This window comes from Choloepus didactylus, chromosome 1 (assembly GCF_015220235.1).
Source record: "Choloepus didactylus isolate mChoDid1 chromosome 1, mChoDid1.pri, whole genome shotgun sequence".
Taxonomy (NCBI): Eukaryota; Metazoa; Chordata; class Mammalia; order Pilosa; family Megalonychidae; genus Choloepus; species Choloepus didactylus.
In genome coordinates, this window is record NC_051307.1 from 156,586,242 (window position 1) to 156,611,754 (window position 25,513).

The 25,513-nt window shown below is 40.3% G+C and overlaps 1 protein-coding gene across 1 annotated transcript in view; it reads left to right on the forward strand.

Moving 5' to 3' along the window:
* Positions 1–25,513, forward strand: part of LOC119539958 — a 200,858-nt gene that overhangs the window by 121,159 nt on the left and 54,186 nt on the right. Inside the window, 2 exon segments of the mRNA XM_037843889.1 lie at positions 19,152–19,335; positions 22,881–22,987. Coding sequence (XP_037699817.1) covers positions 19,152–19,335; positions 22,881–22,987 — 291 coding nt within the window.

Consider the following 25,513-nt stretch of genomic DNA (forward strand, 5'->3'; position numbering starts at 1 on the left):
AAAAATTAAAATAAACTTAAATGGTACCTTTAACCTTTTGCTGTAAATGAGATAATTAAACAGAGACCTACCTGAGCTCTGACGGGGCACCCTGCAGCTCATACTGAACAGACAGACCTCTCGGAGGAGGCTGAACTGTCAGAGAAAAATCACAGGTCGTATGAGAAGATACTACAGTTCCGAAGTGAATACCAGCCTACAGATTCGGGGCAAGTGGATAAAAGATTTATCCACTTAAGAAGATAAAAAATTTAAATTTCTGGTTCTCTATGAGATTCAAAAGGAAAATGTGACCATTGTAGAAGAACAGACTGTAGTAGAAAAGGAGCAACTGAGTATAATGAAGTACTTTGGGAATGAAAACTGTAATTGCCAAATTGGTGCTGAGTGTAGACAGAGCAGCAGGGAGGATATTTCTGGCAGCTAAAATGGAGTGTTAAAGCACCAGTCCAAGGAATTCTTATAGAACTCAAGAAAAGGTTGAGACGGAAATTATGAGAGAGATGAGACATAGAGAACAGATGGAAGAGAATAGAGCAGGCAGAGGAGCAATAATTAAAAACTATCGCTGAGGTAGAGATTTGAGGTTTACATTGCACGCAGGGGATGTCTTAGTCTGACTAAGAGCTAGACCCAGTACCTTTGCAGCCAGGCAAGAGGAGTTGGGAGAAAAGGTCCATGCTTTGGACGACAGTCCTCTCTATCTGATTGCCAGACAGACCCAACAGGCAGACATCTATTATACTTGTTTTAAAAAGTGTGCATACATAGCAATAGGTAAATGAGCAAGGATTGTGAGCAGGCAGTTCCCCAAAGGAGAAATTTAAGTGTCTGATAAATAATAAAAATAAATTGCATACATACTTTTTAAGTGAAAATTTTAAATCACAAAAAATTTCTACAAATTGGCAAAGATGTTTTTAAATGAGTAAACCCTATACTGTCCAGAGTGCAGTGAGATGGGCTCTCTCATATACTGCTAGTGGTTCTGTTCCTTTGTTAAGAATTTCTGCAGAGCAGTTTGGCAAGACGTAGCAAGAGACCCCAAATTTCAAGCCAGTAATTTTCCTTTCTAATAATTTATCTTTGAAAATGATCCAGAATTTGCAACCAAGATTTATCTTTGAAGAAGGCCACAATATATTGATTTTTTATATTTTTAAATCTCCATTACTATGCAGCCATTAAAAATAGTGTTGAGCGTTATTGACCAAACATGCTTATTATATTTTCTAAATAAAAAGATGCAAAATTGAATTTACATTGTATGAAGAAAAATATATAGAAGAAAAACCAAAGAGAATGAACCAAAATGTAATTAGTAATAACTTCTTAGATATGTTTAGTTAATTTTAAGTATACTGCTTTTCAATATGCTGCAGTATTTCTACAAGCATTAATTTTTTAATTTATGTTTACTTTGGTCAAAGTATTATATGTATATTTATATATATATATTTATATATACATATATATTTAAAAGTCATGTATACAATACACATACTTTGGAGATACTGAGGGTTCAGTTCCAGGCCACTGCAATAAAGCAAATATTGCAATAAAGCAAGTCACACAGATTTTTTGGTTTCACAGTGCATATAAAAGTTATGTTTAGTCTATGCTATAGTACATTAAGTGTACAATAGCATTATGTCTTAAAAAAAAATGTGTGTACCTTAATTTAAAAAACACTTTATTGCTGAAAAATGCTAACCATCATCTGAACCTTCAATGACTCATAATCCTTTTGCTGGTGGAGAGCCTTGCCTTGATGTTGATGGCTGCTGACTGATCAGGGTGATCATTGGTAAAGGTTGAGGTGGCTCTGGCAATGTCTTAAAATAAGACAACAATGAAGTTTGCCAAATCAATTGACTCTTCTCTTCCTTTCATGGAAGATTTCTCTGTAGCATGCGATGCTGTTTGGTAGCATTTTACCCACAGAAGAACGTCTTCCAAAATTGGAGTCAATCCTCTCAAACCCTGCCACTGCTTTATCATCTAAGTTTATGGAGTATTCTAAATCTTTTGTTGTCATCTCAACAATGTTCACAGGATCTTTACTGGGAGTAGATCCCATCTCAAGAAACCACTTTCTTTGCTCATCCATTAGAAGTAACTCCTCATCTGTTAAAGTTTTATCATGAGATTACAGCAATTCAGTCATATCTTCAGCCTCCACTTCTAATTCTAGTTCACTTACTGTTTCCACCACATCTGCAGTTATTTCCTCCACTGAAGTCTTGAACACCTCAGTCATCCACGAATGCTGGAATCAACTACTTCTAAACTCCTGTTAATGTTGATATTTTCACCTCCTCCCATGCATCATGAATGTTCTTAATGGCATCTAGAATAGTGAATCCTTCCAATAGGTTTTCAGTTTACTTTGCCCATATCCATCAGAGCAATCACTGTCTATGGCAACTATAGCCTTATGAAATGTATTTCTTAAATAAGACTTGAAAGTCAAAATGACTCCTTGTTCTATGGGCTGCAGAATGGATGTTGTGTTAGCTGGCATGAAAACAACATTCATCTCATTGTACATCTCCATCAGAGCTCTTTGGTGACAAGGTGCGTTATCAATAAGCAGTAATATTTTGGACGGAGTCTTTTTTTCTGAGCAGTAGTTCTCAATAGTGGACTTAAAATATTCAGTAATCTATCTTGTGAACTGATGTACTGGCATCCAGGCTTTGTTGTTCCATTTATAGAGCACTGGCAGAGTAGATTTGGCATTATTCTTAAGGGCCCTGGAATTTTCAGATGGTAAATGAGCATTGGCTTCAACTTAAAGTCACAAGCTGCATTATTCCCTAACAAGAGTCAGCCTGTCATTTGATGGTTTAAAGCCACGCATTGACTTCTCCTCTATAGCTATGAAAATCACAGATGGCATCTTCTTCCAGTATAAGGCCGTTTCATCTACATTGAAAGACTATTGTTTAGTGTTGTCACCTTGATCAATTATCTTAGCTAGATCTTCTGGATAACTTGCTGCATTTCTACATCAGTACTTGCTTCCTTACCTTGCACTTTTATGTTATGGAGACAGCTTCTTTCCTTAAACCTCATGCTAGCTTCAAACTTTTCCTCTACAGCTTCCTCACCTCTCTCAGCCTTCATAGAACTGAAGAGAGTTAGGGCCTTGCTCTGTGTTAGGCTTTGGTTTAAGGGAATGTTGTGGCTGGTTTGATCTTCTACCCAGACCACTAAAACTTTCTCCGTATCAACAATAAGGCCATTTCACTTTCTTATCAAAAGTTTCTTATTAAAAGTACAACTTTTAATTTCCTTCAAGAACTTCCTTTTTTCTTACCTTGGCTAGGCAAGAGGCCTAGCTTCCAGCCTATCTCAGTTTACAACAAGCCTTCCTCACTAAGCATAAGCATTTCTAGCTTTTGATTTAAAGTGAAAGACATGCGACTATTCCTTTCACCTGAACACTTAGAGGCCACCATAGGGTTATTAATTGGCCAAATTTCAGTATTGTTCTGTCTCAGGGTTTAGGGAGGCCCGAGGAGAGGAAAAGAAACTAAGGAATGGCCAGTTAGTGGAGAAGTCAGAACACACACACATTTATCAATTAAGTTCAACATCTTATATGGGCACGGTCTGTGGCTCCTCAGAACAATTACTGTAGTAACATCACTGATCACAGATCACCATAACAGATATAAAATAATGAAAAAGCTTGAAATATTTCAAGAATTACCAAAATGTGACACAGAGAAACAAAGTGGGCACATGTTGTTAGACAAACTGTGCCAGTGGGCTCAGGGTTGCCACAAACCTTCAATTTGTAAAACAAAACAAAACAACAACAACAACAACAAAAAAAAAACCTCAATATCTGCAAAGTGCAAGAAAGCAAAGCACTGTAAAATGAGGTATGCCTGTATTAGGCTTACAGTGTTATTTGTTCCATTCTTTCTCACTCCTGATTCCTGGTTCCCAGAGCAATCACTTTTGATTTTTCAAATGTTTTCTCTGGTATTTGACTCTATTTAATTTTTCAGTTTTAGGTATTATCTATTGGCTTCCAATTACAAAAAATGAAAATCTAACTCCCTCACACCACCACCCTCACACTCACACTGTGCCTCCACCCAATGTTCCCAATTTGATTAGCTCACAAATTTTGATTAATATTTATTGTTTAAATTTATGGCAGTGTAAATTGTGTTTATAAATGAACCATGCAGTACAATATGATTCCATTGCCTCTCATATAAACTTTGGTTTTTCCTAGAATTAATAATTGCTTCATTTGTTTCCTTGTACCTATCACTAGTTCAGTCCCACTTTTTCCAAAAGAACTCTAAAGCTCTTCTTAGTACAGGCAGACTCACCAGGTAATCTGTCTGTTCCATTCTGTTTCTGCTCAAATCCCTCCTGGAGTCGTTCAGCTCCTCTGTGGACAGCTCACGCTCTATGCCAGTTGCACAGCTTGTCATCCTGAGATTTCCCTTCACTTTGTCCTTCTCCTGATTTGGAACCCTTGTTTCTTGGATCCAATGCCTTCCCTCTTGTTTTAGTAGAGTGCACTCTCCAGCCGCTTTCTGAGAATGAATGTAGAGGAGGTAAATTTTCTGAGACCTTGCGTATATGAACCCAACTTTATTCCACATTCTAATTCAGAGGTCAATAAGCTACAGCCCATGGGCCAAATTTGACCTGTACCCTGTTTCCATATGAAATTTTTGTATGTTTAAAAGTTATTTTTTTAAAAAAAGGATACGTGACAAAGACTGTATGTGATTCACAAAACCTAAAATATTTACTATCTGCTCCCTAATGGAAAAAGATTTTCGGCCATCATTCTAACTGGCATTTTGGTCCAAATATAGGATTCTAGGTTGGAAATCATTTTCCTTTCATTCTTTGAAGACATTGCTCCACTGTTCTCGAGATTCCAGAATTGCTGTTGAGAAGTCCAGTGCTATCCTGATTCCCAGTTCTGTGTATTCAACCTCTGATTTTCTCTCTGAAACTTTTAGGATCTTGTCTTTAAACCTGGCGCTCTGAAATTTTATAATGATTTGACATCATACAGTTCTTCTTTATTCAAAGTGCTGAGCACGTAGAAGGCATTTGATACCTATATATATATATATATATATATATATATATATATATATATCCTATTCCCAGGGGTGTGAATCTCCCTGGCAATGTTGGACATGACTCCCAGGGATGAACCTGGCCCTGGCATTGTAGGATTGAGAAAGTCTTCTTGACCAAAAGGGGAAAGAAAAATGAAACAAAGTTTCAGTGGCTGAGAGATTTCAAATGGAGTCTGGAGGTTCTTCTTACACGCTATATAGATATCCCTTTTAATTTTTAGTGTATTGGAATAGCTAGAAGGAAATACCTGAACCGGTTGAACTGCAACCCAATAGCCTTGATTCTTGAAAATGATTTTATAACTATGTAGCTTACACAGTGTGACTGTGTGATTGTGAAAACCTTGTGGCTCACACTCCCTTTATCCAGTGTATGGACAGATGAGTAGAAAAAGGAGGACAAAAAGGAAATGAATAATAGGGAGGTATGGGATGTTTTGGATGTCCTTTTTTATTTTTATCATTATTCGTTTTTCTCTTTTGGAGTAATGAAAAGATTCAAACTTTGTGGTGATGAATGCACAACTATATAATGATAACTGTGAACAACTGATTGTAGACTTTGGATGATTATATGGTATGTGAATATATCTCAGTGAAATTGTATTAAAAATGTGTGTTCTAGTTTGGGGAAATATTTGTGTTACTTTGATAATTTCTTCTCGATATTTTTCTATTAATCAAATTTCTAGTAGTTAGATTGGACCTCCTGGCAGATTATCTGATTTATAAGGTTTTTAACATATTACTTCCTTAAATTTATCTTCCAGTTCTTTTACTAATTGAATTTATTTCTGCTGTCACCCACCAGAATGTTCAGTTCCATGGGGGCAAGAATTAGTCTGTCTCATCATCACTGTATTTCCCCAGTAACATAATACAGTAGGCAGTTAGCAAGTATTTGTTGAGTGAGTACTTTTTTTTTTTTTTTTCATTTCTAAGAGGTCCTTCCTATTTTCTGGCTGTTCCTTTATAAAGCGTGCCATTCTTGTTGCAGAGTTGTAATATTATCTCCTATCTTTCTGACGATATTATTTGAAGGCTTTTAAAATTTCCCTTTGCTCCCTTTGTTTCCTTTGTTTCCCCTGAGTTCTTTTTCCTCTGGTGGTTGTTGGAGCCTCTTTCATGTTGGCATCTTTCTAAAATGTGTCTCCTCCTAGGCTGTCCACTCATGTTTACAGGCCAAACCCTAAAATGCTGACAGGAAGCTCTGGATGTGCAGGTGGAGCTGGTTGTCTTCATGAATCAGGCCCCATGTCAAAGACCTCCGAGTGTCAGTATCTGTAGGTCTCCTCCTGGGTGGGTCTGTTCCCTAAAGAGAGATCCTCCAGTCTAGGGTGCTGGGGGCTGAATGTAATCCTCCTGGAGTAACGATGATACCTCCACTGCCATCAGCTGTGTCGGGGACCGCTCTGGCCCACCCTCAGCAGAGAGCAGACTTCTGGAGTTCTGCAAGGATGGGAGAGTAGAATGGATGATGGGGGCTGGGAGTGGATCTCAGGGCTCGCTAGACACAGTCCCAACTGGTTTTCCTGTTTTCAGATCCTCTGGCACCCCCACCTGGAGAGAGTACTTCCTCCTCCACTCCACTCGGGTTCTGCCGTGCATGTCCTCTTGCTCAGCATCACCTTCCCTGCTTGTAGATGCTGCTTGGTCATCAGCTCTACAGCTTCCAAAATTTTGTTGACCTTTCCTGTCTACTATCGTCTCTGTTCCCATTCTTTGCCTTTTTGATTTCCTACTATTTTTTACTCCTTTATTGTCATTTTATTAGGGTTTCCAGAGGCAGTGGAAATAAACAGAGTTCTACCCACCTTATTTAAGTGGTAGCCATTTATTACTTTAATAACCCCAAGGTAAGAACTGTATGGTTTCGTGCTAAGTGATGGGCCAGTCACCTTACCCAGAATGAAAAGACAGGTTCACATCCTGAAGGAGCAAACAGTCCTGTGGGAAAGACAAAGGCAAACAGATCATTATATACAGGGCCACAAGTGCTGTGATGGAGGTAAGCCTGAACAGCTGTGCGGCACAGGAGAGAAATACCTGTACCTCACAGGAGGTGGGGGGTGGGGGGAGTTGGAGATTGCCTCACAAAAAAGGCCACCTTGGGGTTGTGGCAAAGAACAGTGCAGAAGGGAAAAGGTTGGGTCTCAGGTGACCATTTGGAGGATGAGAAGGAGAGTCAGCAGGATTAGTCTTGGCCTCCCTTTTCATTTTTAGCTCAAATTGTTACTTTTATTGAATTTCCTCTCCCGGGTGCTATAACAAAGCACTGACTTCTCAGTGCACAGACTACCTTGTCAAGGTGAACTAAACCATCATAGGTGACATCTGGGTATCCAAGATGCCCTGAAGAGCTGCCTGGAGGGGCCCTAACCCTCCACCCCCAGTTCCCTCATGTGTAAAACAGAGGTCAATGTGAAGGTTAAATGTGGCACCCAACAGGAGTCAGTGCTCCCAGCCCTATCTCTCTCTGACTGACCCCATCTTTTTTAAAGGTCCAGTTCTATGTACTGAGACTCAGATGTACAGAAATGTAATTTACTTTGTTTCCTTAACAACTCAGCTTGCTCTTGAGCCATCCATTTCTACAAATAATGAAAAAAAATTGCCACTTCAGAATAACTGTCTTCCAGTTTCAAGTTTAATCTCTGTTGGGTAAATTTTTAGTCAAGTTCATCTTTGATTGCCGACCTCCACAAGAGTGAGTTAAGCATCCCAGGTGGCATATCGTCCTGGATCGAAAAGGGGGCATCTGGCCCTCACTGACCTCTAGCTCAGGGGTCTGCCCTCCATCTTGGGCATTGGCTTCTGTCTTCTCTGCCTCAACTTCTCTTGGCTCAGGTCCTACCCTGCTGTCCATGCCCACACCAGGACTCCCCCTGTTACTGCCAACACTGTGGTCCCTGCAGCCCAGGCATGGGCTTTCCTCACCCTGCACCCACCCCCTAGCAGCCCTTCTGACTTAATTCTCAGCCGCCTTCACTCTTTCTCTCCAGGAGCCTTGGGGATTTTTGTGGATCTCTGCCATGCCCTACTGAAGCTGAGGAGGACCTGGAAAGCAGGGGATGGGGGTCTTCTTAGAAGCTCTCTCTGCCTATACATGCCACACTGCTGCCATTTCTACTCTGTTGATGCCATTCAGTATTGGAACAGGGCAATGTAGGGTGGGCTGCCCCCAAAATTCGAAGTGGGACGCAGAATACAAGCCCATCTATGCTACAGTTCCCAAACCCAAATGGGCCTCTTAACTATGCTCCCCTCATCCCAACACACACAAAGTTTCGTCCCTGAAGGATAGGAGGGTAGGGAAATCAGACCTCAGCTGGTGTCTAAACTCTCTATCACCACAAACCTTTTCATCCAGGCTCTTCTCTACCCCTGCTGCCCATTCTTCCCCCTCACCCCACCCTTATCCCAGAAAGGGCCTTTCAGCTCCATTTTTGTAATTTCTCCTTCTTACTATTAGTGGCTTTTAGTAAAACTAGATACCCTGACTCCCAGGGCTATAGTTATTGATTTTTTTTTAAGATTTTTTTAAGAATTTAAGAAAATTCTTTTCTCTCTCAATAAACCCTGGCTCTTACAAAAAAAAAAAAAAAAAAAAAAAAAAAAGCTCTAACCTTCAGAAGAGTTACTCTGAAATGAGTGTGAGGAACCAGCTCTGGAAGTCAGAAGTTGAATATCACTTCCTTGTTTCCTTGTCCTCAGCTGGGTTCTGCCATCCTGCAGAAACAGGGAATTCTCTAACTCCATGAAGGAGGAGCCGCAGGGCAGCCAGGATTACCAGGGATGGAAAAGTGCCTCAGATGACTTCTAGCTTCCAGGGGTGGCAGGCTACACTTTCTGGATCAACTCTCCCACGAAAACAAAAAGAAATAGCAGGTGGAATATTTTTCAATATCACTTTAAGAGGAGAGGCAGTCAAGCTCAAAAGAAAATGGGGATAACCCAGGCCAGGGAGCCCCAGATAACTGGTCAAGGGCATTAACCAGGCACATAAAGAAACAAAACAGAATGAATAAGAGCTAGCATAAACAACAGACAGCAGAAGTAACTTACACAGGCTTTGATACTGGAATTATCAGATACAGATTTAAAAATAATTACACATATATTTAAAGAACAAAGAAACTATAAAAAGTGACTTACCAGAGTTAACAAAGAACAAATCAGAACTTCTAAAAATGATGAATAAAATAAATAAAAGTTCAATGAAAGTCCATCAAGAAGACCCCAAAATCCTAAATATGTACCCTAAAATCCTAAATGTGTGCCAAACAAGCAAATGTGTGCCAAACACCTCCACCATACAACAGTCTGAAAATACATGAAGCAAAAACTGATAGAACTGAAGGGAGAAGTAGACCAATGCACAATTATAGGTGAGGACTTCAATACCCCACTCTCAGCATTTGATAGAACTACTAGACAGAATAAGCAAGGATATAGAACAACTTGTCCAGTACAATCAACTATCAGGATCTAATTGATGTGTTTAGAATGCTGCCCAACAGCAGCACAAAACGTTTTTTTTCAAGCACCCAAAGACCATACCCTAGGCCATAAAACAAACCACAACAAATTTAAAAGAATCAAAATCAGAGTATGTTGTCTGACCATAAGGGAATCAAACTAGATATCAAAAAAGACAAAAGGAAATATTAAAACACTTAGAAATTAAACAACACACTTCTAAATAATCCATGAGTCAAAGAGAAAGTCTTAAAGGAAATTTAAAAATCTATGTAAATGAATGAAAATGAAAATACAAATATCAAAATATACTAGATGCAGCTAAAGTAGTGCTAAGAGGGAAATTTATAACACTAAATGCTTACATTAGCAAAATAGGAAAGGTCTCAAATCAAGAAATAAAAGTCAAGGATTTTCAGCCCTGCCCCCCAATCAAGGTGGCTTCAGGGCTGTGTCCCTAAAAAAGCTTTGAACAACCAGCAAGAAATGCCAGAAACATCTTTCTCTAAATTCCAGAATACAGTTAAAGGATTCCAGTAATAGGATTGCAGTAACCAAATCAAGAAAAGGGAGACTTAAAAAGTAGTAGGATCTTGTGGCATCTTGCTGGCCCCTTCCCCATCCCCTCACTAGCTCAGCCCGGATCCAGCCCATGCTCCTAGAGTGGGTCCCTCAGTTCTGGAGGAAGTAGAGTAACCCTCGTGCACATGCCGGGATTATGTATGTCTAGGCCCGTTTATCTGGTGTTGGCCTGAGGGATTGAATCAGGACACTCACCACAGGCTCACCACCCCGAAACTTGCCCTATGTATAGAATACAACTCACAGAGCTCTTCTACAGAACACCATGGGAAAGCAGTCAAGTTCTTGCTGCCCAGGACAAGGGATTGCTGGTGTAGGACATAGAATGCAGTGCCTAGGACCACGAGGAAACTTTTCTGAAGAGAGGACATTCACATCTGTGTAAACAGGGGAATTTCTAGGGCTACACAAGCATGCCCAAGACAAGATGTGTGTGCATAAAGGATCATGGAGGCCCCTAGGCGTTGGCTTCAAGCTGTTTTATCAACTCATTGAATGGATAAGCTCTGGAGAGCACTCACTCAGGTCAATCTGCAAAGACTGGGAAAGACATTTTCTTTCTTCTCTCCTTTTTATTTATTTATTTTTGTTAGCCCCTAGCTTTCATGGAAAGCCCTGTCATAACACTAGCAGGATACAAGCTTAAGGAACAGATGTCTCAGGGTGTAAATACCAGCAATAACAAATTAAAATATCGAGATGCCCAGGTTTCAACAAAATATTACAAACATACATAGGAACAGGAAGCAATAGCCCCGACAAAGGAGAATTTTAGAGCATTAGAAACCATCAAGGAGGAGGATCAAACCTGGGACATACTGGACAAAGACTTTTTATAAATGGCCCTAAATATGATCAAACAGCTAAAGGAAAACATGGACAAAGAACTAAAGGAAATCAACAAAATGATAGATGAATACAAAGAGAATATCAATACAGAGATGGAAATTATAAAAAGGAGCCAGATAAAGCTGAAGACCACAGTGACAGAACTTAGAAATTTCCTAGAGGAGTTCAGCAGCAAATTGGAGCTGGCATAAGAATCAATGAACTTGAAAATAAGACCACTGAAATCATCCAGTCTGAGAAGCAGAAGGAAGAAAGAATGAAGGAAAGTGAACAGAGCCCGAGGAGCCTGTGGGGCACCATCTAGTTTACCTATATATGCATTGTGGGAGCCCCAAAAGGAGAAGAAAGAAAGAGAGGACAAAGAGAATATGCAAAGAAATAATGACTGAAAACGTCCCAAATTTAATGAAAGATGTGAATAAATACATCAAAGATGCTCAGTGAACTCCAAACATGATAATCCCAAATAGACCCACACCATGGCATGTTATAATTGAACTGTCAGACGTCAAAGATTAAGAGAGAATTCTGAAAGCCACAATAGAGAAGCAACACGTCATGTACAAGGAAGTCTCGATAAGATTAGTGCCTTTTGGAGGCAAGAAGGCAATGGTATGACATATTTAAGTGCTGAAAGCAAAAACTTTGCCAACCAAGAATTCTATATCCAGCACGACTGCTTTTCAAAAATGAGGGAGAGATTAAGACGTTTCCAGATAAACAAAAGCTGAGGAAGTTTGTCACCACTAGACTGACCCTACAAGAGATGCTAAAGAGAGTTCTGTAGGTTGAAAGGAAAGGACAATAGACAATAGATCAAAGCTGCATAAAGAAATAAAGATATCTGTAAGGGTAACGATATGGGTAAATATTAATACCAGTACTATTGTATTTTTAGTTTGTAACTCCACTTTTTACTTCCTACAGAATCTAAAAGGTAAATTCGTAAAATGTTACAATAAATCAGTGTTTTTGGACTCATAATGTATAAACATGTAATTTGTTCCAAGAACTACATAAAGGTGAGGAGTGGAGGGGTATATTAATATAGTCTTTGTATACTATTGAAGTTAAGTTGGTATCAAAGCATATGAGATTGTTATAGATTTAGGATGTTAAATTTAAGCCCCATTGTAACTACAATACCAGAGAATATGTAAACTCAGAAAGAATGTAGTGTATAGGTTTCCAAGGCAAAAGGGCAGGGAAATGGGGAGTTAATGCATAATACATACAGGGTTTCTGTTTGGAGAGATGGGAAAGTTTTAGTAATGGAAGGTGGTAAAGGTACTGCAACATTGTGAATGTGATTAAACTCATTGAATGGTATGCTTGGGAGTGGTTGAGATGGGAAAGTTTATGTTGTATATATGTTCCCACAACTGAAAAAAGAAAGAGCAACTAAAGAGACAACGGCAATTAAATGCAACACGTGATCCTGGGTGGGATCTAATAAGGGAAGAGAGAAGTCTCAAAATGACATTATTAGGACATATGAAATAATTGGAATATAGACTGTAAGCCTTATTTCAGTGCTAAATTTCTTGAACTTGATAACTACTTATGGTGTATACGTAAGTGAATATCCTTGTTCTTGGGAAATGTACATGACAGGATTCAGTTTTCAAGAAGCATGATATATATATAGCCTACATTCAAGTGTTCAGAAAATGGATTAGATAGACAGACAGTTGGATGGATAGGTAGAATGATACGGCAGATGTGGCAAAATGTTAGTATTGGTGGATCCAAGTATCTAGGCTGATAGGAGTATGTTGGAATTCTCCTATATGGGATTTATATTATTTTTGTAACTGTCCTGTACATTTGAAAGTATTTAAAAATAAAAATAAAAATAAAGTAAAGAAATAAAAGGCCTGCAGATTGGACAGGAAAAAAGAAAACTTCCCCTATTTACAGATGACATGATTGTGTAGGAAATCCCAATGAATCTTAAAAAAAAAAAAAATCTAAAATAAGTGAGTTCAGTTGCAAGGTAAAGATCAATACACACATACGAAATCAATTACATTTTTATATGCTAATAGCAAACATGTGGAAAACAGACTTAAAAGCACAATACCATGTACAAGTTCTTATTTCAAGAAATTAGAAAAACATAGACAAAAGAAACTCAAAGCAAAAAGAAAAAAAGAATTAATAAAGACTTTAAGTCAAAAAGCATTACAAGAGATTAAGAGGTTCAAGTCACAGCAAGATATTTAAGAATTATAAATACATATGTACTTAATAACATGGCCTCAAAATATATGAAGTAATAATCATAAGAGCTAAATGGAAGCACAGACAAATCCACAATCATAATGGGAGATTTTAACAGACCTCTCTCAGTAACTGATAGGCAGACAAAAAAGTCAGGAAGAGCATAGGTTTAAACAAACAGCAATCCTAATTGCATGGACAGAACAGTGCACCCAACAACCACAGAATACAGTCTTTTCAAGCATACAGGAAACAGTTTTCAAATTTAACCATATACTGGGACAGAAAGCAAATATCAACACATTTCAAGTGATTGAAATGACACAGAATATGTTCTATGACCACAGTGTAACTAAGCTAGAAATCAATAACGAAAAGCTAACCAAAATTCCCCATCTGTTTAGTAATTAAGAAAAATACTTCTAAGTAATTCATGGATCAAAATAGGCATTATGATGGAAATTAGAAAATATTTTAAACTGAATGATCATGAAACTACTACATATCAAAGCTTGTGTGATGTAAGTAAAGACATGCTTACAGGGAAATTTTATGGCCTGAACTTTGTGTATTAGGAAAAAAGTCAAACTGCAAATTAATTGGCTGAGCATCTATCACAAGAAGTTAGAAAAAGCACAGCAAAATAACCCCAAAGAAAGTAGGACAATAGTATTAATAAAAATGAAAACAGAAATTGATGAAAAAGGAAATAGTCAGTAGAGAAGATCAATAAAGCCAAAAGTTGGCTCTTTGCAAAGACTAATAAAATGACAAACCTCTAGCAATACTGAGTAAGGAAAAAGAAAAGAGACACAACCAACATTAGGAATGAAAAAAGCATATCACTACAGATGTGGCACAGAATTAAAACAGATAAGAGAATATTATAAACAACCTTATGCCAAAAATTTCAAAATTCTTAAGTTCCTGTGGTAGGAATTATGGGGAACACCTTCTTAATCTGTTCCTATAGGTGTGAACACATAATAAATATAGGGTGTAGCCCAACTGAATGAGGTTGGGCCTTAACCTTATTAGTGGAGGCTTTATAAAGACAAAGTGGAAGAGCAGAAGCTGAAAGTCAACAAAAGGAGAGGATATTGCCATGTGATGGAAAAGCCAAGGAATCCCAAGAATTCCCAGCCAGCCAGAAACTGCTGACCCCAGGAGAAAGCAAGCTTTCCAGCCTCTGTAACTGAGTCAATAAATTCCTATTGTTAAGTCAACCCATTGTGTAGTATTTGTCTTAGAAGCCTGAAAACTAAGAGTGAAGAAATATAATTGACTTTGGATGGCTTGTATGGCGTGTGAATATATCTCAATAAAACTACATTTTTAAAAAAAGAAATATAATTGAAATATAAGAAAGAAATAAAAATCTGAATCATACCATTAAGGAAATTAAATCAGTAGTCAAAAATCATCATACAAGTTAAACTCCAACCTTATAAAACTTCACCGGTAAATTCTACCAACGCTAAAGAAAAGATGTTAATGCCAGTCTTACACAAACTCCTCTGGAGCATAGAAAAGGAGGGAAATCCCCAACTCATTTCATGAGACTTGCATACCTTGAAACCAAAACCTGACTAGGACAGTTTAAGAGAAAGGAAAATTATGAACCCGTCTTACTTCCTAAAAAGTCTATTAGCAAAGTGAACCCATCAATACGTTAAAATGATAATATATCTTGACCAAGTCAGATTCGTCTCACGAATGCAATGTTTGTTTAAGATTAGAAAATTAAATCTGTGTGTTCTAGTTTGCTAATGCTGCAGAATGCAAAACACCAGTGATGGATAGGCTTTTATAAAATGGTGGTATATTTCACTACACAGTTACAGTCTTAAGGCCACAAAGTGTCCAAGGTAACACATCAGCAATCGGATACCTTCACCGGAGGATGGCCAATGGCATCCGGAAAAACCTCTGCTAGCTAGAAAGGCAGCTGGCGTCTGCTCCAAAGCTCTGGCCTCAAAATGGCTTTCTCCCAGGATGTTCCTCTCCAGCAAGCTTGCTCCTTTTCAAAACATCACTCACAGCTGCACTCCGTTCCTTCTCTTTGAGTCAGCTTATTTATATGGCTCCACCAATCAAGGCCCACCCTGAATGGGCAGGGCCATGCCTCCATGGGAACATCTCATCAGAATTATCACCCACAGCTGGGTGGAGCACATTCCAAGCAAATCCAACCAGCACCAAAACTTCTGCCCCACAAAACCACAAAGATAATGGCATTTGGGGGACACAATACATTCAAACTGGCACACTGTGTAATTCACTGTATCTGCCGAAAAGGAAAAAAATTACTTGATCATTTCAAGAGTTATAGAAAAAAACATTTGATAAAATTCAACATGTATTTATGACAAAAGCTCTTAACAAACTAGTAAAAGCAGGGAACATCGCTTAAAGTAACATATTTGTCAGGATAGGCGAGGCTACCCTGCAGTAACAAATCCCCCAAATCTCAGTGGTTTTTCATTAAAGTTCCTTCTCAGAAAAATCCCACGTAGGGTCAGCAGATCTACAGGATGATTCCCTTCCAAGCAGTCTCAGGGATCTAACCTAACAAGCCCCGTCTTATGGCTTTGCCACCTCAAAATCTGACTTCCAGATTAACTAAGAGGGAACTCTAAGGTCAGGCAAGAAGTTTTTTTTTCTTTTTTTTCTTTTCTTTTCTTTTTTCCTTTATTAAAGAAATTGTGGGTTTACAGAACAATCATGCATAAAACACAGGATCCCTATATACCACCCAATTATTAACAACTTGCATTGTTGTGGAACACTTGTTACAATTGACAATACACATTTTTATTATTGTGCTATTAACTATAGTCCATGGTTTAACTTCAGGTTCACTGTCTGTGTAGTGTAGTTCCATGGGTTTATTTTAGTTTTTATTCTGTTACCATCTATACAGTCTAACATTTCCCATTTTAACCACATTCGGAAATGTATTTCAATGCTGTTAATTACATTCACAATGTTGTGCCTACCATCACCACCATCCATTACCTAAACATTTCCATCATTACAAATAGGAACCCTGTACATTTTCAGCCTTAACTTTCCATTCCCTGTCCCCAACCTGCCCCCTGGTAACCTATATTGTACATTATGAGTTTATGAGTTTGCCTATTCTAATTGCTTCAAAACAGTGAGATCATACAATATTTGTTCTTTTGCATCTGGCTTACTTCACTTGATGTCTTCAAGGCTCAGCCATGTTGTCACACTATCAGGACTTCGTTTCTTTTTATGACTATAAAATTCCAATGTATGTATATACCACATTTTGTTTATCCATTCATTGGTTGATGGAGACTTGGGTTGCTTCCATCTCTTGGCAATTGTGAATAATGCTGCTATAAACATCGGTGTGCAAATATATGATGAATCCTGCTTTCAGTTCCTTTGGGTATATACCTAGTAGTGTGATTGCCAGGTCATAGAGTAATTCTGTACTTGCCAAACTGTCTTCCACAGCAACTGTACCATTTTACATTCCCACCAGCAATGAATGAAAAATGTAACTCAACTACATTAAAATTAAGAATTTCTGTTTTTCAAAAAACTCCTTAAAAAGAACAATAAGACAAGCCATAAAGTGGGAGAAAAGATATTGTAACATTCTTAGCCAACCAGCAAAGGGAAGTATTTGGAATATATGCAGAGCTCTACAAGTCCATGGGGAAAAGGCAGACAATACCCCAAACTGGGCAAAAGACTTGAACTGGTACTTCACAAAAAATAAAGTTTGAATGTTTAATAAATATATGGGACAAACTCATTAATGATCAGGAAAACTAAAAGTAAAACCACAATGAGATATAACTAACACATCAGATTGGGAAAATCCTGACAGCAGCCAGTAGGACATCGTCTTGGTTTTCCAGAGCTGCGATGACAGACACCGCACAGTGGGTCGGCTTAAACAGCAAGCGTCCCTGGCCTCGCCGCTTTGAAGGCTAGAAGTGTCAGCAAGGCACTGCTTTCTCCCGGGGTGGACAGCAGGCTGGGGATGGCAGTCCTCCATCCCATGGTGATCTCTCTCCTCTCTGGCTTCTTCTACTTCTGGCTTCCGGCTTCTCCAGACTGACTGCATCTGAATATCATCTCTTTATAAGGCCTCCAGCCACACGGATGAAGGCCCACCCTGATTCAGTTTGGCTTCATCTAAATAGGATCTTTGAAGAGCCTATTCAAAAATGAGTCCACAACTAATAATAACATCTTCAAAGGTCCTGGTTACAAATAGATTCACACCCTTGGGAATACCGATGAAGATGTTCACATCTTTTGTGGGGGGCATGATTCAATCCCAGATAGGCATGATAGGAACAACTGGAATTCTCACACACCACAGGTGGGAGGGTCAAGGGCTACAACCAGTTTGAAAAAAATTTTTTGGCATCATCTAGTAATGCTGCAAACACACCTATCTCTGACCCAGCAGTTGCACTTGTAGATAAGCGTCCTGGGGAAGGCGCGCCTGTGTGCCCAGGGAGACGTGCAAGGATTTTCCTAGCAGTGTTGTTTGTAACTGTCCAAAGCCAGAACCAAACCAAGTCCATCGACAGCAGAATAGAATAAGTCTTTGGAATATAGTCATACAATGGAATATTATATTATACGGCAATAAAACTGGATGTACTACATGAATTTTATTTACCTAAAGTGAAAAAGCCATAGCAAAAGAATGTATTCAGTATGATTCCATTTATAAAAATTTCAAAAGCAGGCAAAATGAATCTATGTTTTTTTAAGGATGTATAAATACATGGTAAAGCTATAAAGGAAAGAAAGGGAATGAATATAATAAAAGTAAGGGGAGTGGCACCTCTGGTCAGAGTGGAGGTTGTGGCCTGCAATTTTTGGGCAGAAGTGTTCTGTATCTTAACCTAAGCAATAGTTACACAGGATATACTTTATAATCATTTGTCAGGTTGTGTTTTGTGCCATTTATGTGCATCTTGTAATTCATAATACAATTATAGCAAAATACATCATATGCTAGATCAAATGCTACCCACTGTAAAACACTAAATGCACCCTTACAGCCAGATCCTGCAAAGCTGGTATTATCCTATTTTACAGATAGAACTGAGGTTCAAATGGCTAAGTATTTTATTTTTTTAACCAGCTTGGTATTTGTGTAAGGTTTCCTTCTAAGTGATGGAGCTGGAGCTCCCACCCAAGGCTCTTTGAACCCCAGTTCTGCTCTTTCCATGATGGTTCTCTGAAGTTTTGTCACTTTTGCTCTAAACTTAAAATACCCCATTCTCTAGCCCCCGAGCCATGCTGCATGGATAATCAGCACAGTGTGTGTCGATTCCAAAGTAGGTCCCCTGGAGTCTGGGAGGCTGTGCAGTTGATATATATCCTATAACCCCACCAAACCCAGTTCATGCTAAATCCCATCCCTTCATCTTTGATCCCAAAATCCCCTCTTTGGGATAAGAAACTGACACACGAACCTAACCTTCACAAAGACTATATGTAATTATTGTCCACGAAGACAATTATAGGAGCAAGATGCCCCTGCTACATCCCACACAGGGGGAAGTCTAGGATGTTCCTCAAACAGATTCTGACCCTAACTGTCCACACTGCTGAAGGGAGCCTGGCCTGAGCGCCACCCTCACAGCCTTCCTCTCAGTGGAGGTGCTTCTCTGGTTGTAGCGGCCACTGGAGGAGAGGCACATGGTCCCTCAGGTAGCAGCTTTACCACTGTCTGAGGGAGTTGGCTCCACCCCCACTTCCCCAAAGAAAATGCCGGGTTCTGCTCCCACTCAGGACAAGGCATGGAGCTTTTTAGCACCTGCCTGGATTCAGGCTACCAGGGGGGCGTCTGTACATGCAATGCCACTGTTCTCCCTTGCCTAGGGATGTACCAGGTGATCGGAGGTGTCATCTCCCCTGTCAATGACAACTACGGGAAGAAAGACCTCGCAGCCTCCCAGCACCGGGTAGCCATGGCGCGGCTGGCCCTGCAGACGTCCGACTGGATCCGGGTGGACCCCTGGGAGAGTGAGCAGATGCGGTGGGTGAAGACGGTGAAGGTGCTGAGGTAACGGTGGGCATCCCTTTGTGTGATAACCAGGGGTCGGGGGAGGCATCTACAGAGCCCAAGTGGTGGAAGAAAGGGACTGAGATTGAGTGGGGCTTTGGCCAGGCCTTCTCAGCCAAAAGCCAAGCAATGTTTCTCCTTAGAGAGAGAGAGACCAACATATTAACATTCCCAGAGAGGTCCCTGAACCAAAAAAACAGGAGCAATCCACCACCCTCCAGTCAAGAGTCAGGATGCCCTTTATGGAAATGCCCTATCCAGTTTCAGGGGACTGTGGTGGAAGGTTCCAGTGCCTCCACTTACTAGCTGGGTGACTGGATAAGTCACTTAATTTCCCTGAGACATTTCTCACTTGCAAAATGGGGACAGTAACATCTAATGAGGATTAGAAGATGAAAATAGCCTTCCTGACCCCAAATCACATAATCAGTAAATATTCAGTTTATTATTATGTCATCATTGACTAGGCTGAAAACTGTATTTGCATAATAAGCCATCTTTTCTAATTGTGCAAATTCTGGGTTCTACAAATCCAGATTTTCATGTAAAATAGAAATAAACAAACTATAAATCTAGAAATAGTTATGGAATATTTTTCTTTTGGAATTGCTCATTAGTAAGCATAAGTAATGTAGCTTTTTATAAGCCCCAAGAAGCCATGCCTGTGAGGAAAATGGGTCACTGACTTGAGTTTGGGAAACTTTAAGGGGAGGCTGCCAGAGAAGCAGAAAGTCCCACTTGTGGGACTGGCAGGCTCTGCCCCAGCTGCAGGACACTGGGATCGGCCTGCCTCATCACTAATGACGGCCAGCTCTGCAAAAAAGGATTGCAAATTGTGGACTGTATCTTTTGTCTACAATGAAGAACCAGGATCGTCAGGGAATGGGAGACACAAGTGACAAGGTCTGATAATTAGCAGGCCTCTTCATAATCTGTTTTGGTTTCATTTTTTACTTATCCTCAGAGTCACTTAGGAGAAAAGATGTTTACTTCAGCCATTTAGTTTCTATATCCTTATTCTTATTTACTTACCTTCTACAGAGATAAGAGCCAGCTACTTCAAAACTGTTGCCAAATGAAAAGGGGAATAAATATGAAATAATGTTAGGATACATGCTGCCTTTTTTTAAAACAACCCATTGATATAAGTAAAAATTCTTACATTGAAATTATGTAAAGAATAAATTTGTACCTAGATCATCATTATGGAACAAGACATATAGTCATCTCTTATTTTTCAAGCGAATAGAGGGGAATAGGAGCAAAACTGTAGATAATCCAACAAATCTTTTAGCTTTAATAGGCTGTCAGAAGCAAATCAACACCTTATCTTCTCCCTTGTGAGAGAAAACATGGTTTAGAGCAAGCTTTGGAGCCAAATTTACTATCCAAGTGACTTGATGTAAGTGATTTAGCCTCCCTGGGCCTCATATCTTCACCTGTGAAATGGGGATAGCATCACCGACTTCACTGGGATACTGGACAATTCAATGAGATGATGTGGGCAAAACACATGGTTTATGGTAGTTGCTTAATAATGTTAGCTACCTTCCCTGCATTCCTAACACTGCCCATAGCTTATCCTCAAAACAGATAAGCCATTCATGGGTAAATAGGAATTGACTGCAGTACTGTGTAATGTTACTAGTGCTTCTGTAGCAAAATGTAGGTGTGAGCTAAGATTTTACCCAACACATTCTCTCTCTCTCTCTCCTTTTTTTTTTTTTTTTTGCTGTAGCCTCAGTCCAGTGCTTCTCAACTCTGACTGTGTGTTAGGATCATCTAGGGAACTTTAAAAAGTACTTTCTGCCTGGGTCTCACTCCAGAGACCAGGATGTAATTGGTCTGGGTGGAGCACTGGGAATTTAAACGCTCCCCTGGTGATGCTAATGTGCGACCAGGGTTGAGCCTGCCTGCGAGCTTAGTCACCAAGAAAGCCAACCAGGCTTCTGATTGGTGCTGAGACCCATGCAAACCTGTGGGCTCAACCTGGCTGCAGGAACCACCTGGGAAGCTTTTAAAAGTCTGATTGTCTGCAGTAGTGTCTAGGCATGGATATTTTTGTAAAGGTCCCCAGATAATGTATTTTGTGCAGCCAAGGTTGAGAATCACTGAAATAAATATTCAACACAATTTTAGCAGATAGTCAATTAAGATTTTTTTTTCATTGCTTGGCGTGAGCTTCATCTCCAAAATTTATCCATTGCACTAGAAAATTTGTTTGACTACTAACTTTTCCCTAAAATTAACAAAAGCATTTTCGTTAAGATATTAAAAATCTGGTTAAAATTATAAAGTCAGGTGATTATAGAAGCATGGTAGAAATCCCCCTACCTTTTGATCCATTTAGTATCCTACTGAATGGTGTAGATAAGGCTGGTGTTAATTTTCATAACCAATTAACAGATGAGGTCAGTGAGGCTCTGAGGGTGCAGTGACTGGTCCAGAGTCATACAAGCAGCAAAGCCTGAACTGGAACCCACACACTGTGGCTGCAAAGCACATGCTTTTTCCACCAGACAGTGCTGCCTCCCAAGTACAATTCTAATAAATGCATAACACATTCAGTAAGTGGAAGATAAAAGACCAAATTGACATGTGAAAGGGTGGTTAGTGATTAACTGTTCAACAAAAAGGAAGGTACAGGTTTCTCTTGATTTGCAGAGGATAAATTGCCAGAAGAGCCGGGCATGCCAAATTGGTGTAAGGTCTAATCATATTTTAAATGCTAACATTTCATGAGGTTTATTCTGTGCTGTGTACTGTTCAGTGCATTTTGCATGCATCAATTCCTTTAATCTTCCCAAGCACCCATTGGAGGCAGGTACTGTCATTGTTCCCCATTTTGCAGATGAGGAAATGTCCTTGCAGAGACTGAAATCCCTCACCCAGGGTCACACAGCTGGCCAATTGGCAGTCTGGCCCCAGAGCCCTGACTCTTGGCCATCACCCAATTTGGTTCTAAAATACTAGCTTATGACACGAGCGAGCATCTTTTGAGAGCTAGCTGTAGACCACAGACTCTGCCAGTGCTTAACGGATATTAACTCATTTACCTTCACAAAAAGTCTAAAGAGTAGGTATTATTATCCCCCACTTCACAAATGAAGAACTGAGGCTCCAAGAAAATGGTCCAGAGTCACACAACTTAAGAAAAGGCAGAGCCATTTTGAACGCAGATCTGATTCTAATAGCCAGTGTCCTTAACCCCTACCCAACACTGACTTTCTTTTGTATTTAAAAAAAAAAAAAAAAAAAGTGAGAAACATTGAAGAAAATATTAAGAGTAGAAGGATGCTAATTTCCCAGCTTTCATCCAGGTCTCACAGAAGGTAGTGAACCATCTCGGATAGGACACTCCATGAAGATCCAGACAGGGTCTGCTTTCTATCCCAGCACCTGGCACAGTGCCTGGTGCATAGTAGGCCCTCAAAAAATACATGTGGGATGAGTGGACTTAAATGAACAGGCACAGGGTGGGGGGTGGGGGGATTTTGGCAGCTGGAGGATGGGCACCCCCCTGAGCCTGAGTGTTTCTGTTGCAGGCATCACCACAGCGAGCTACTGAGATCGTGGCCCCAGATGGAAGCCCCGGGCCTCAGCGGGACCCCAGGAAGATGCCCCAACCAGGCACACTCCCCGGCAAGCGCAGGTTGGTGCTGACCTCTGACCTGCAGAGGGTGAGAGGTCAGAGATTCGTGTGAGAATCCAAGGGGTCCTGAAAGCTGCTGGAACTTGAGTCCAGCCCTCTGGGAACAGATAAGGAATCTGGGGCCCACCTGGTTGGGATAATACTTCTGTGGTTGAAATTTCAGATCAGACAACACTTTGCCACCACCCCTTGCAAATTGTGATGCTTATTTTGGGCTTCCTGCCCAGGATGAGCTTACCCACCCTTGTGACTTTTGCTTGTGATGTGGATACCTGGTGTCTAATGCTGGGGTTATTTTAAAAGCCTTAGCCTTTTTGAATGCAAAATGTGCCATTATAAAACTTGAGCAGAGAGACTAACACTCTATAGCTGCTGTGTAGACATTTCATATGATGGTTTACTCAAACACAAGAGGAAACCTGTTTTTAAGGGAATTTAAAGTTGATTTGGATTATGCTCTTAATTTGTAACCACCCTGGATTTCTACCAGTTGTCATCTCCTGGCTTTGATTGAACCTTGTTGGCTGTGATTTCAAATTACCCTCCCTTCTCTAACAACAGCCCTCTGCCCAGGGCCAAATGCGGCCCCTTCCTATAACAAAGAGGAGCACAGGGTGGTGTGGAGAGGGCAGGATGTGACAGGAGCAGAAAGTCACTAGTCCTCCTGGGCCAAAATTCCAGCAGGCCTGTCTGCCATGTGCAGGGTCTCCTTCTGCAAGGATTCTATTGTGAGCTCTCCCAACTTTGGTTGTTGGGCCAGTACTTCCAGATCAGAAGGGTTTGGGAACACCAAGGTTAAACAGGACTTTTTAGAGCCTTTACTGTTTTCATATGTTCATGTGCACTGTGGATCTACAAGAAAGGGAAATAGCTTGCAGGATTCTTGGAACTTTTTGATTGTGGAACTCTTTTTGAATGCATACTAATACTTAAGACCACTCCTCCCCAGAACAGAGACTGAGAAATGCTCTTCTAAAAGGACTTGAAAATCCCGCTAAACCCTAAAGGCCTGGAGCATAACAGTCCCTGGAGCAGCAGTCCCCAAATGCTGGGCAAAGGACTGCCACAAGCAGATTCAGCTGCAGAGTTTGTTATAAACTCTAATTCCCTGACAATTCCTCCAATCTCCTGAATGGGAGTGGGGCTCCGATTCTGGATTTTTAATAAGCGCCTTGTGGGTTTACTTTACTGTCAGTTTTGGGAACTATGCACTAGAGTAGGAATCTAAGAAAGAAGGATTATAATGTTTCCTATATAATCCGCTTACTTGATGTTTATTGCATTCCTCTGGTCCTCTGGTCTGCCTCTCCTCCTACAGCCCAGCCATGAGCATGCCCCCAGGTCCCATCCTCAGCCTCTGTCTTCTTTCTGAACCATCTCTGGCTCGGCGGTCTCTCCCGACAGGGTCCTGCAGGTGCTCCCTGAGCACTCTCCTGGCCAGGCTCCAGGCTCAGGCTGAGACTAGAGACAGCCAGCCCCAGCCCCTGCCTGAGCTGGAGAGAAAGGCCTGTGAATGGTGGTGAGTCCAGCATGGATCAGGAAGGCTTCCTGGAGGAGGAGACGCCTGTACCAAGACTCTCCAGATGAGCAGGTTATCTGTGGTTAGGTTTAGAGGAGCAGTCTTTACAATGGCAGGAAACAGCATAAGTGTGGGGTGCTCCGTGGCACGAGGAGGAACGGGAGCCTCCAGCGAGGGGCAGAGGCAGCCAGAGTGAAGCTGGGGGGACTGCCATGCTGAAGAACCCAGCTCCTCACACTTCACCTCTGCAGATGCTTCCAGAATCCCTGCCTAGGCTCTTTGTCTGACCTGCTTCCTCTGCCCCTTTCCCTTCTTCCTTTCCCTGTTGAAAACCCATCTGTCCTGTGAGGCCCAGCCCAGAACTCTCGTTCCCTGTGGAACCCGCCCCAGCTGCCTCCATCAAGCTGCCCCCCTCCACCAAAGCTCACCCACATTGTTTTGTAGTGGCTCCTACCCTAGTCTGCTTGACCCTGTAACATTGGGGGTTTGCCCCATATCCCGTCTCTCTGTTCAGGTCCCAAATCCAACTCATCTTTTTTTCTTCTAAAGCAACTGGTAAAAAAGGAAGTTTACACAGAATGAAAAGTACACTTTTTAATATATCAAATTATATCAGAGGCTTTTAAAAATGTCCATGCCTTGTGCTCAATAAATTCCCCCTCTAGGAATCTAGCTAAGGAAATAATTAAAAATCGGGACAAAGATTTATACAGAAAGATCTTTATTACAGCAGTCTTTACAATGGCATAAAATTAAAGCAACCTCAATGTTTAAATATAAGGGAATGTTTAAGTAAATTATACTGTATACCTAGGATGAAGAATCCACACAAAAGCTTTTCATGAAACAGAGAAATGCTTATAATAGGTAGGGGGAAAAACAGTACACTAAAATACTGTGTAAACAATCTCAAGTTTGTCAACTATGTATATATAAATATATGAATATTCTTTCATATCTATTTGCATGTCCAGTTGGCTATACAACACTAATGAAATATGCTAAAA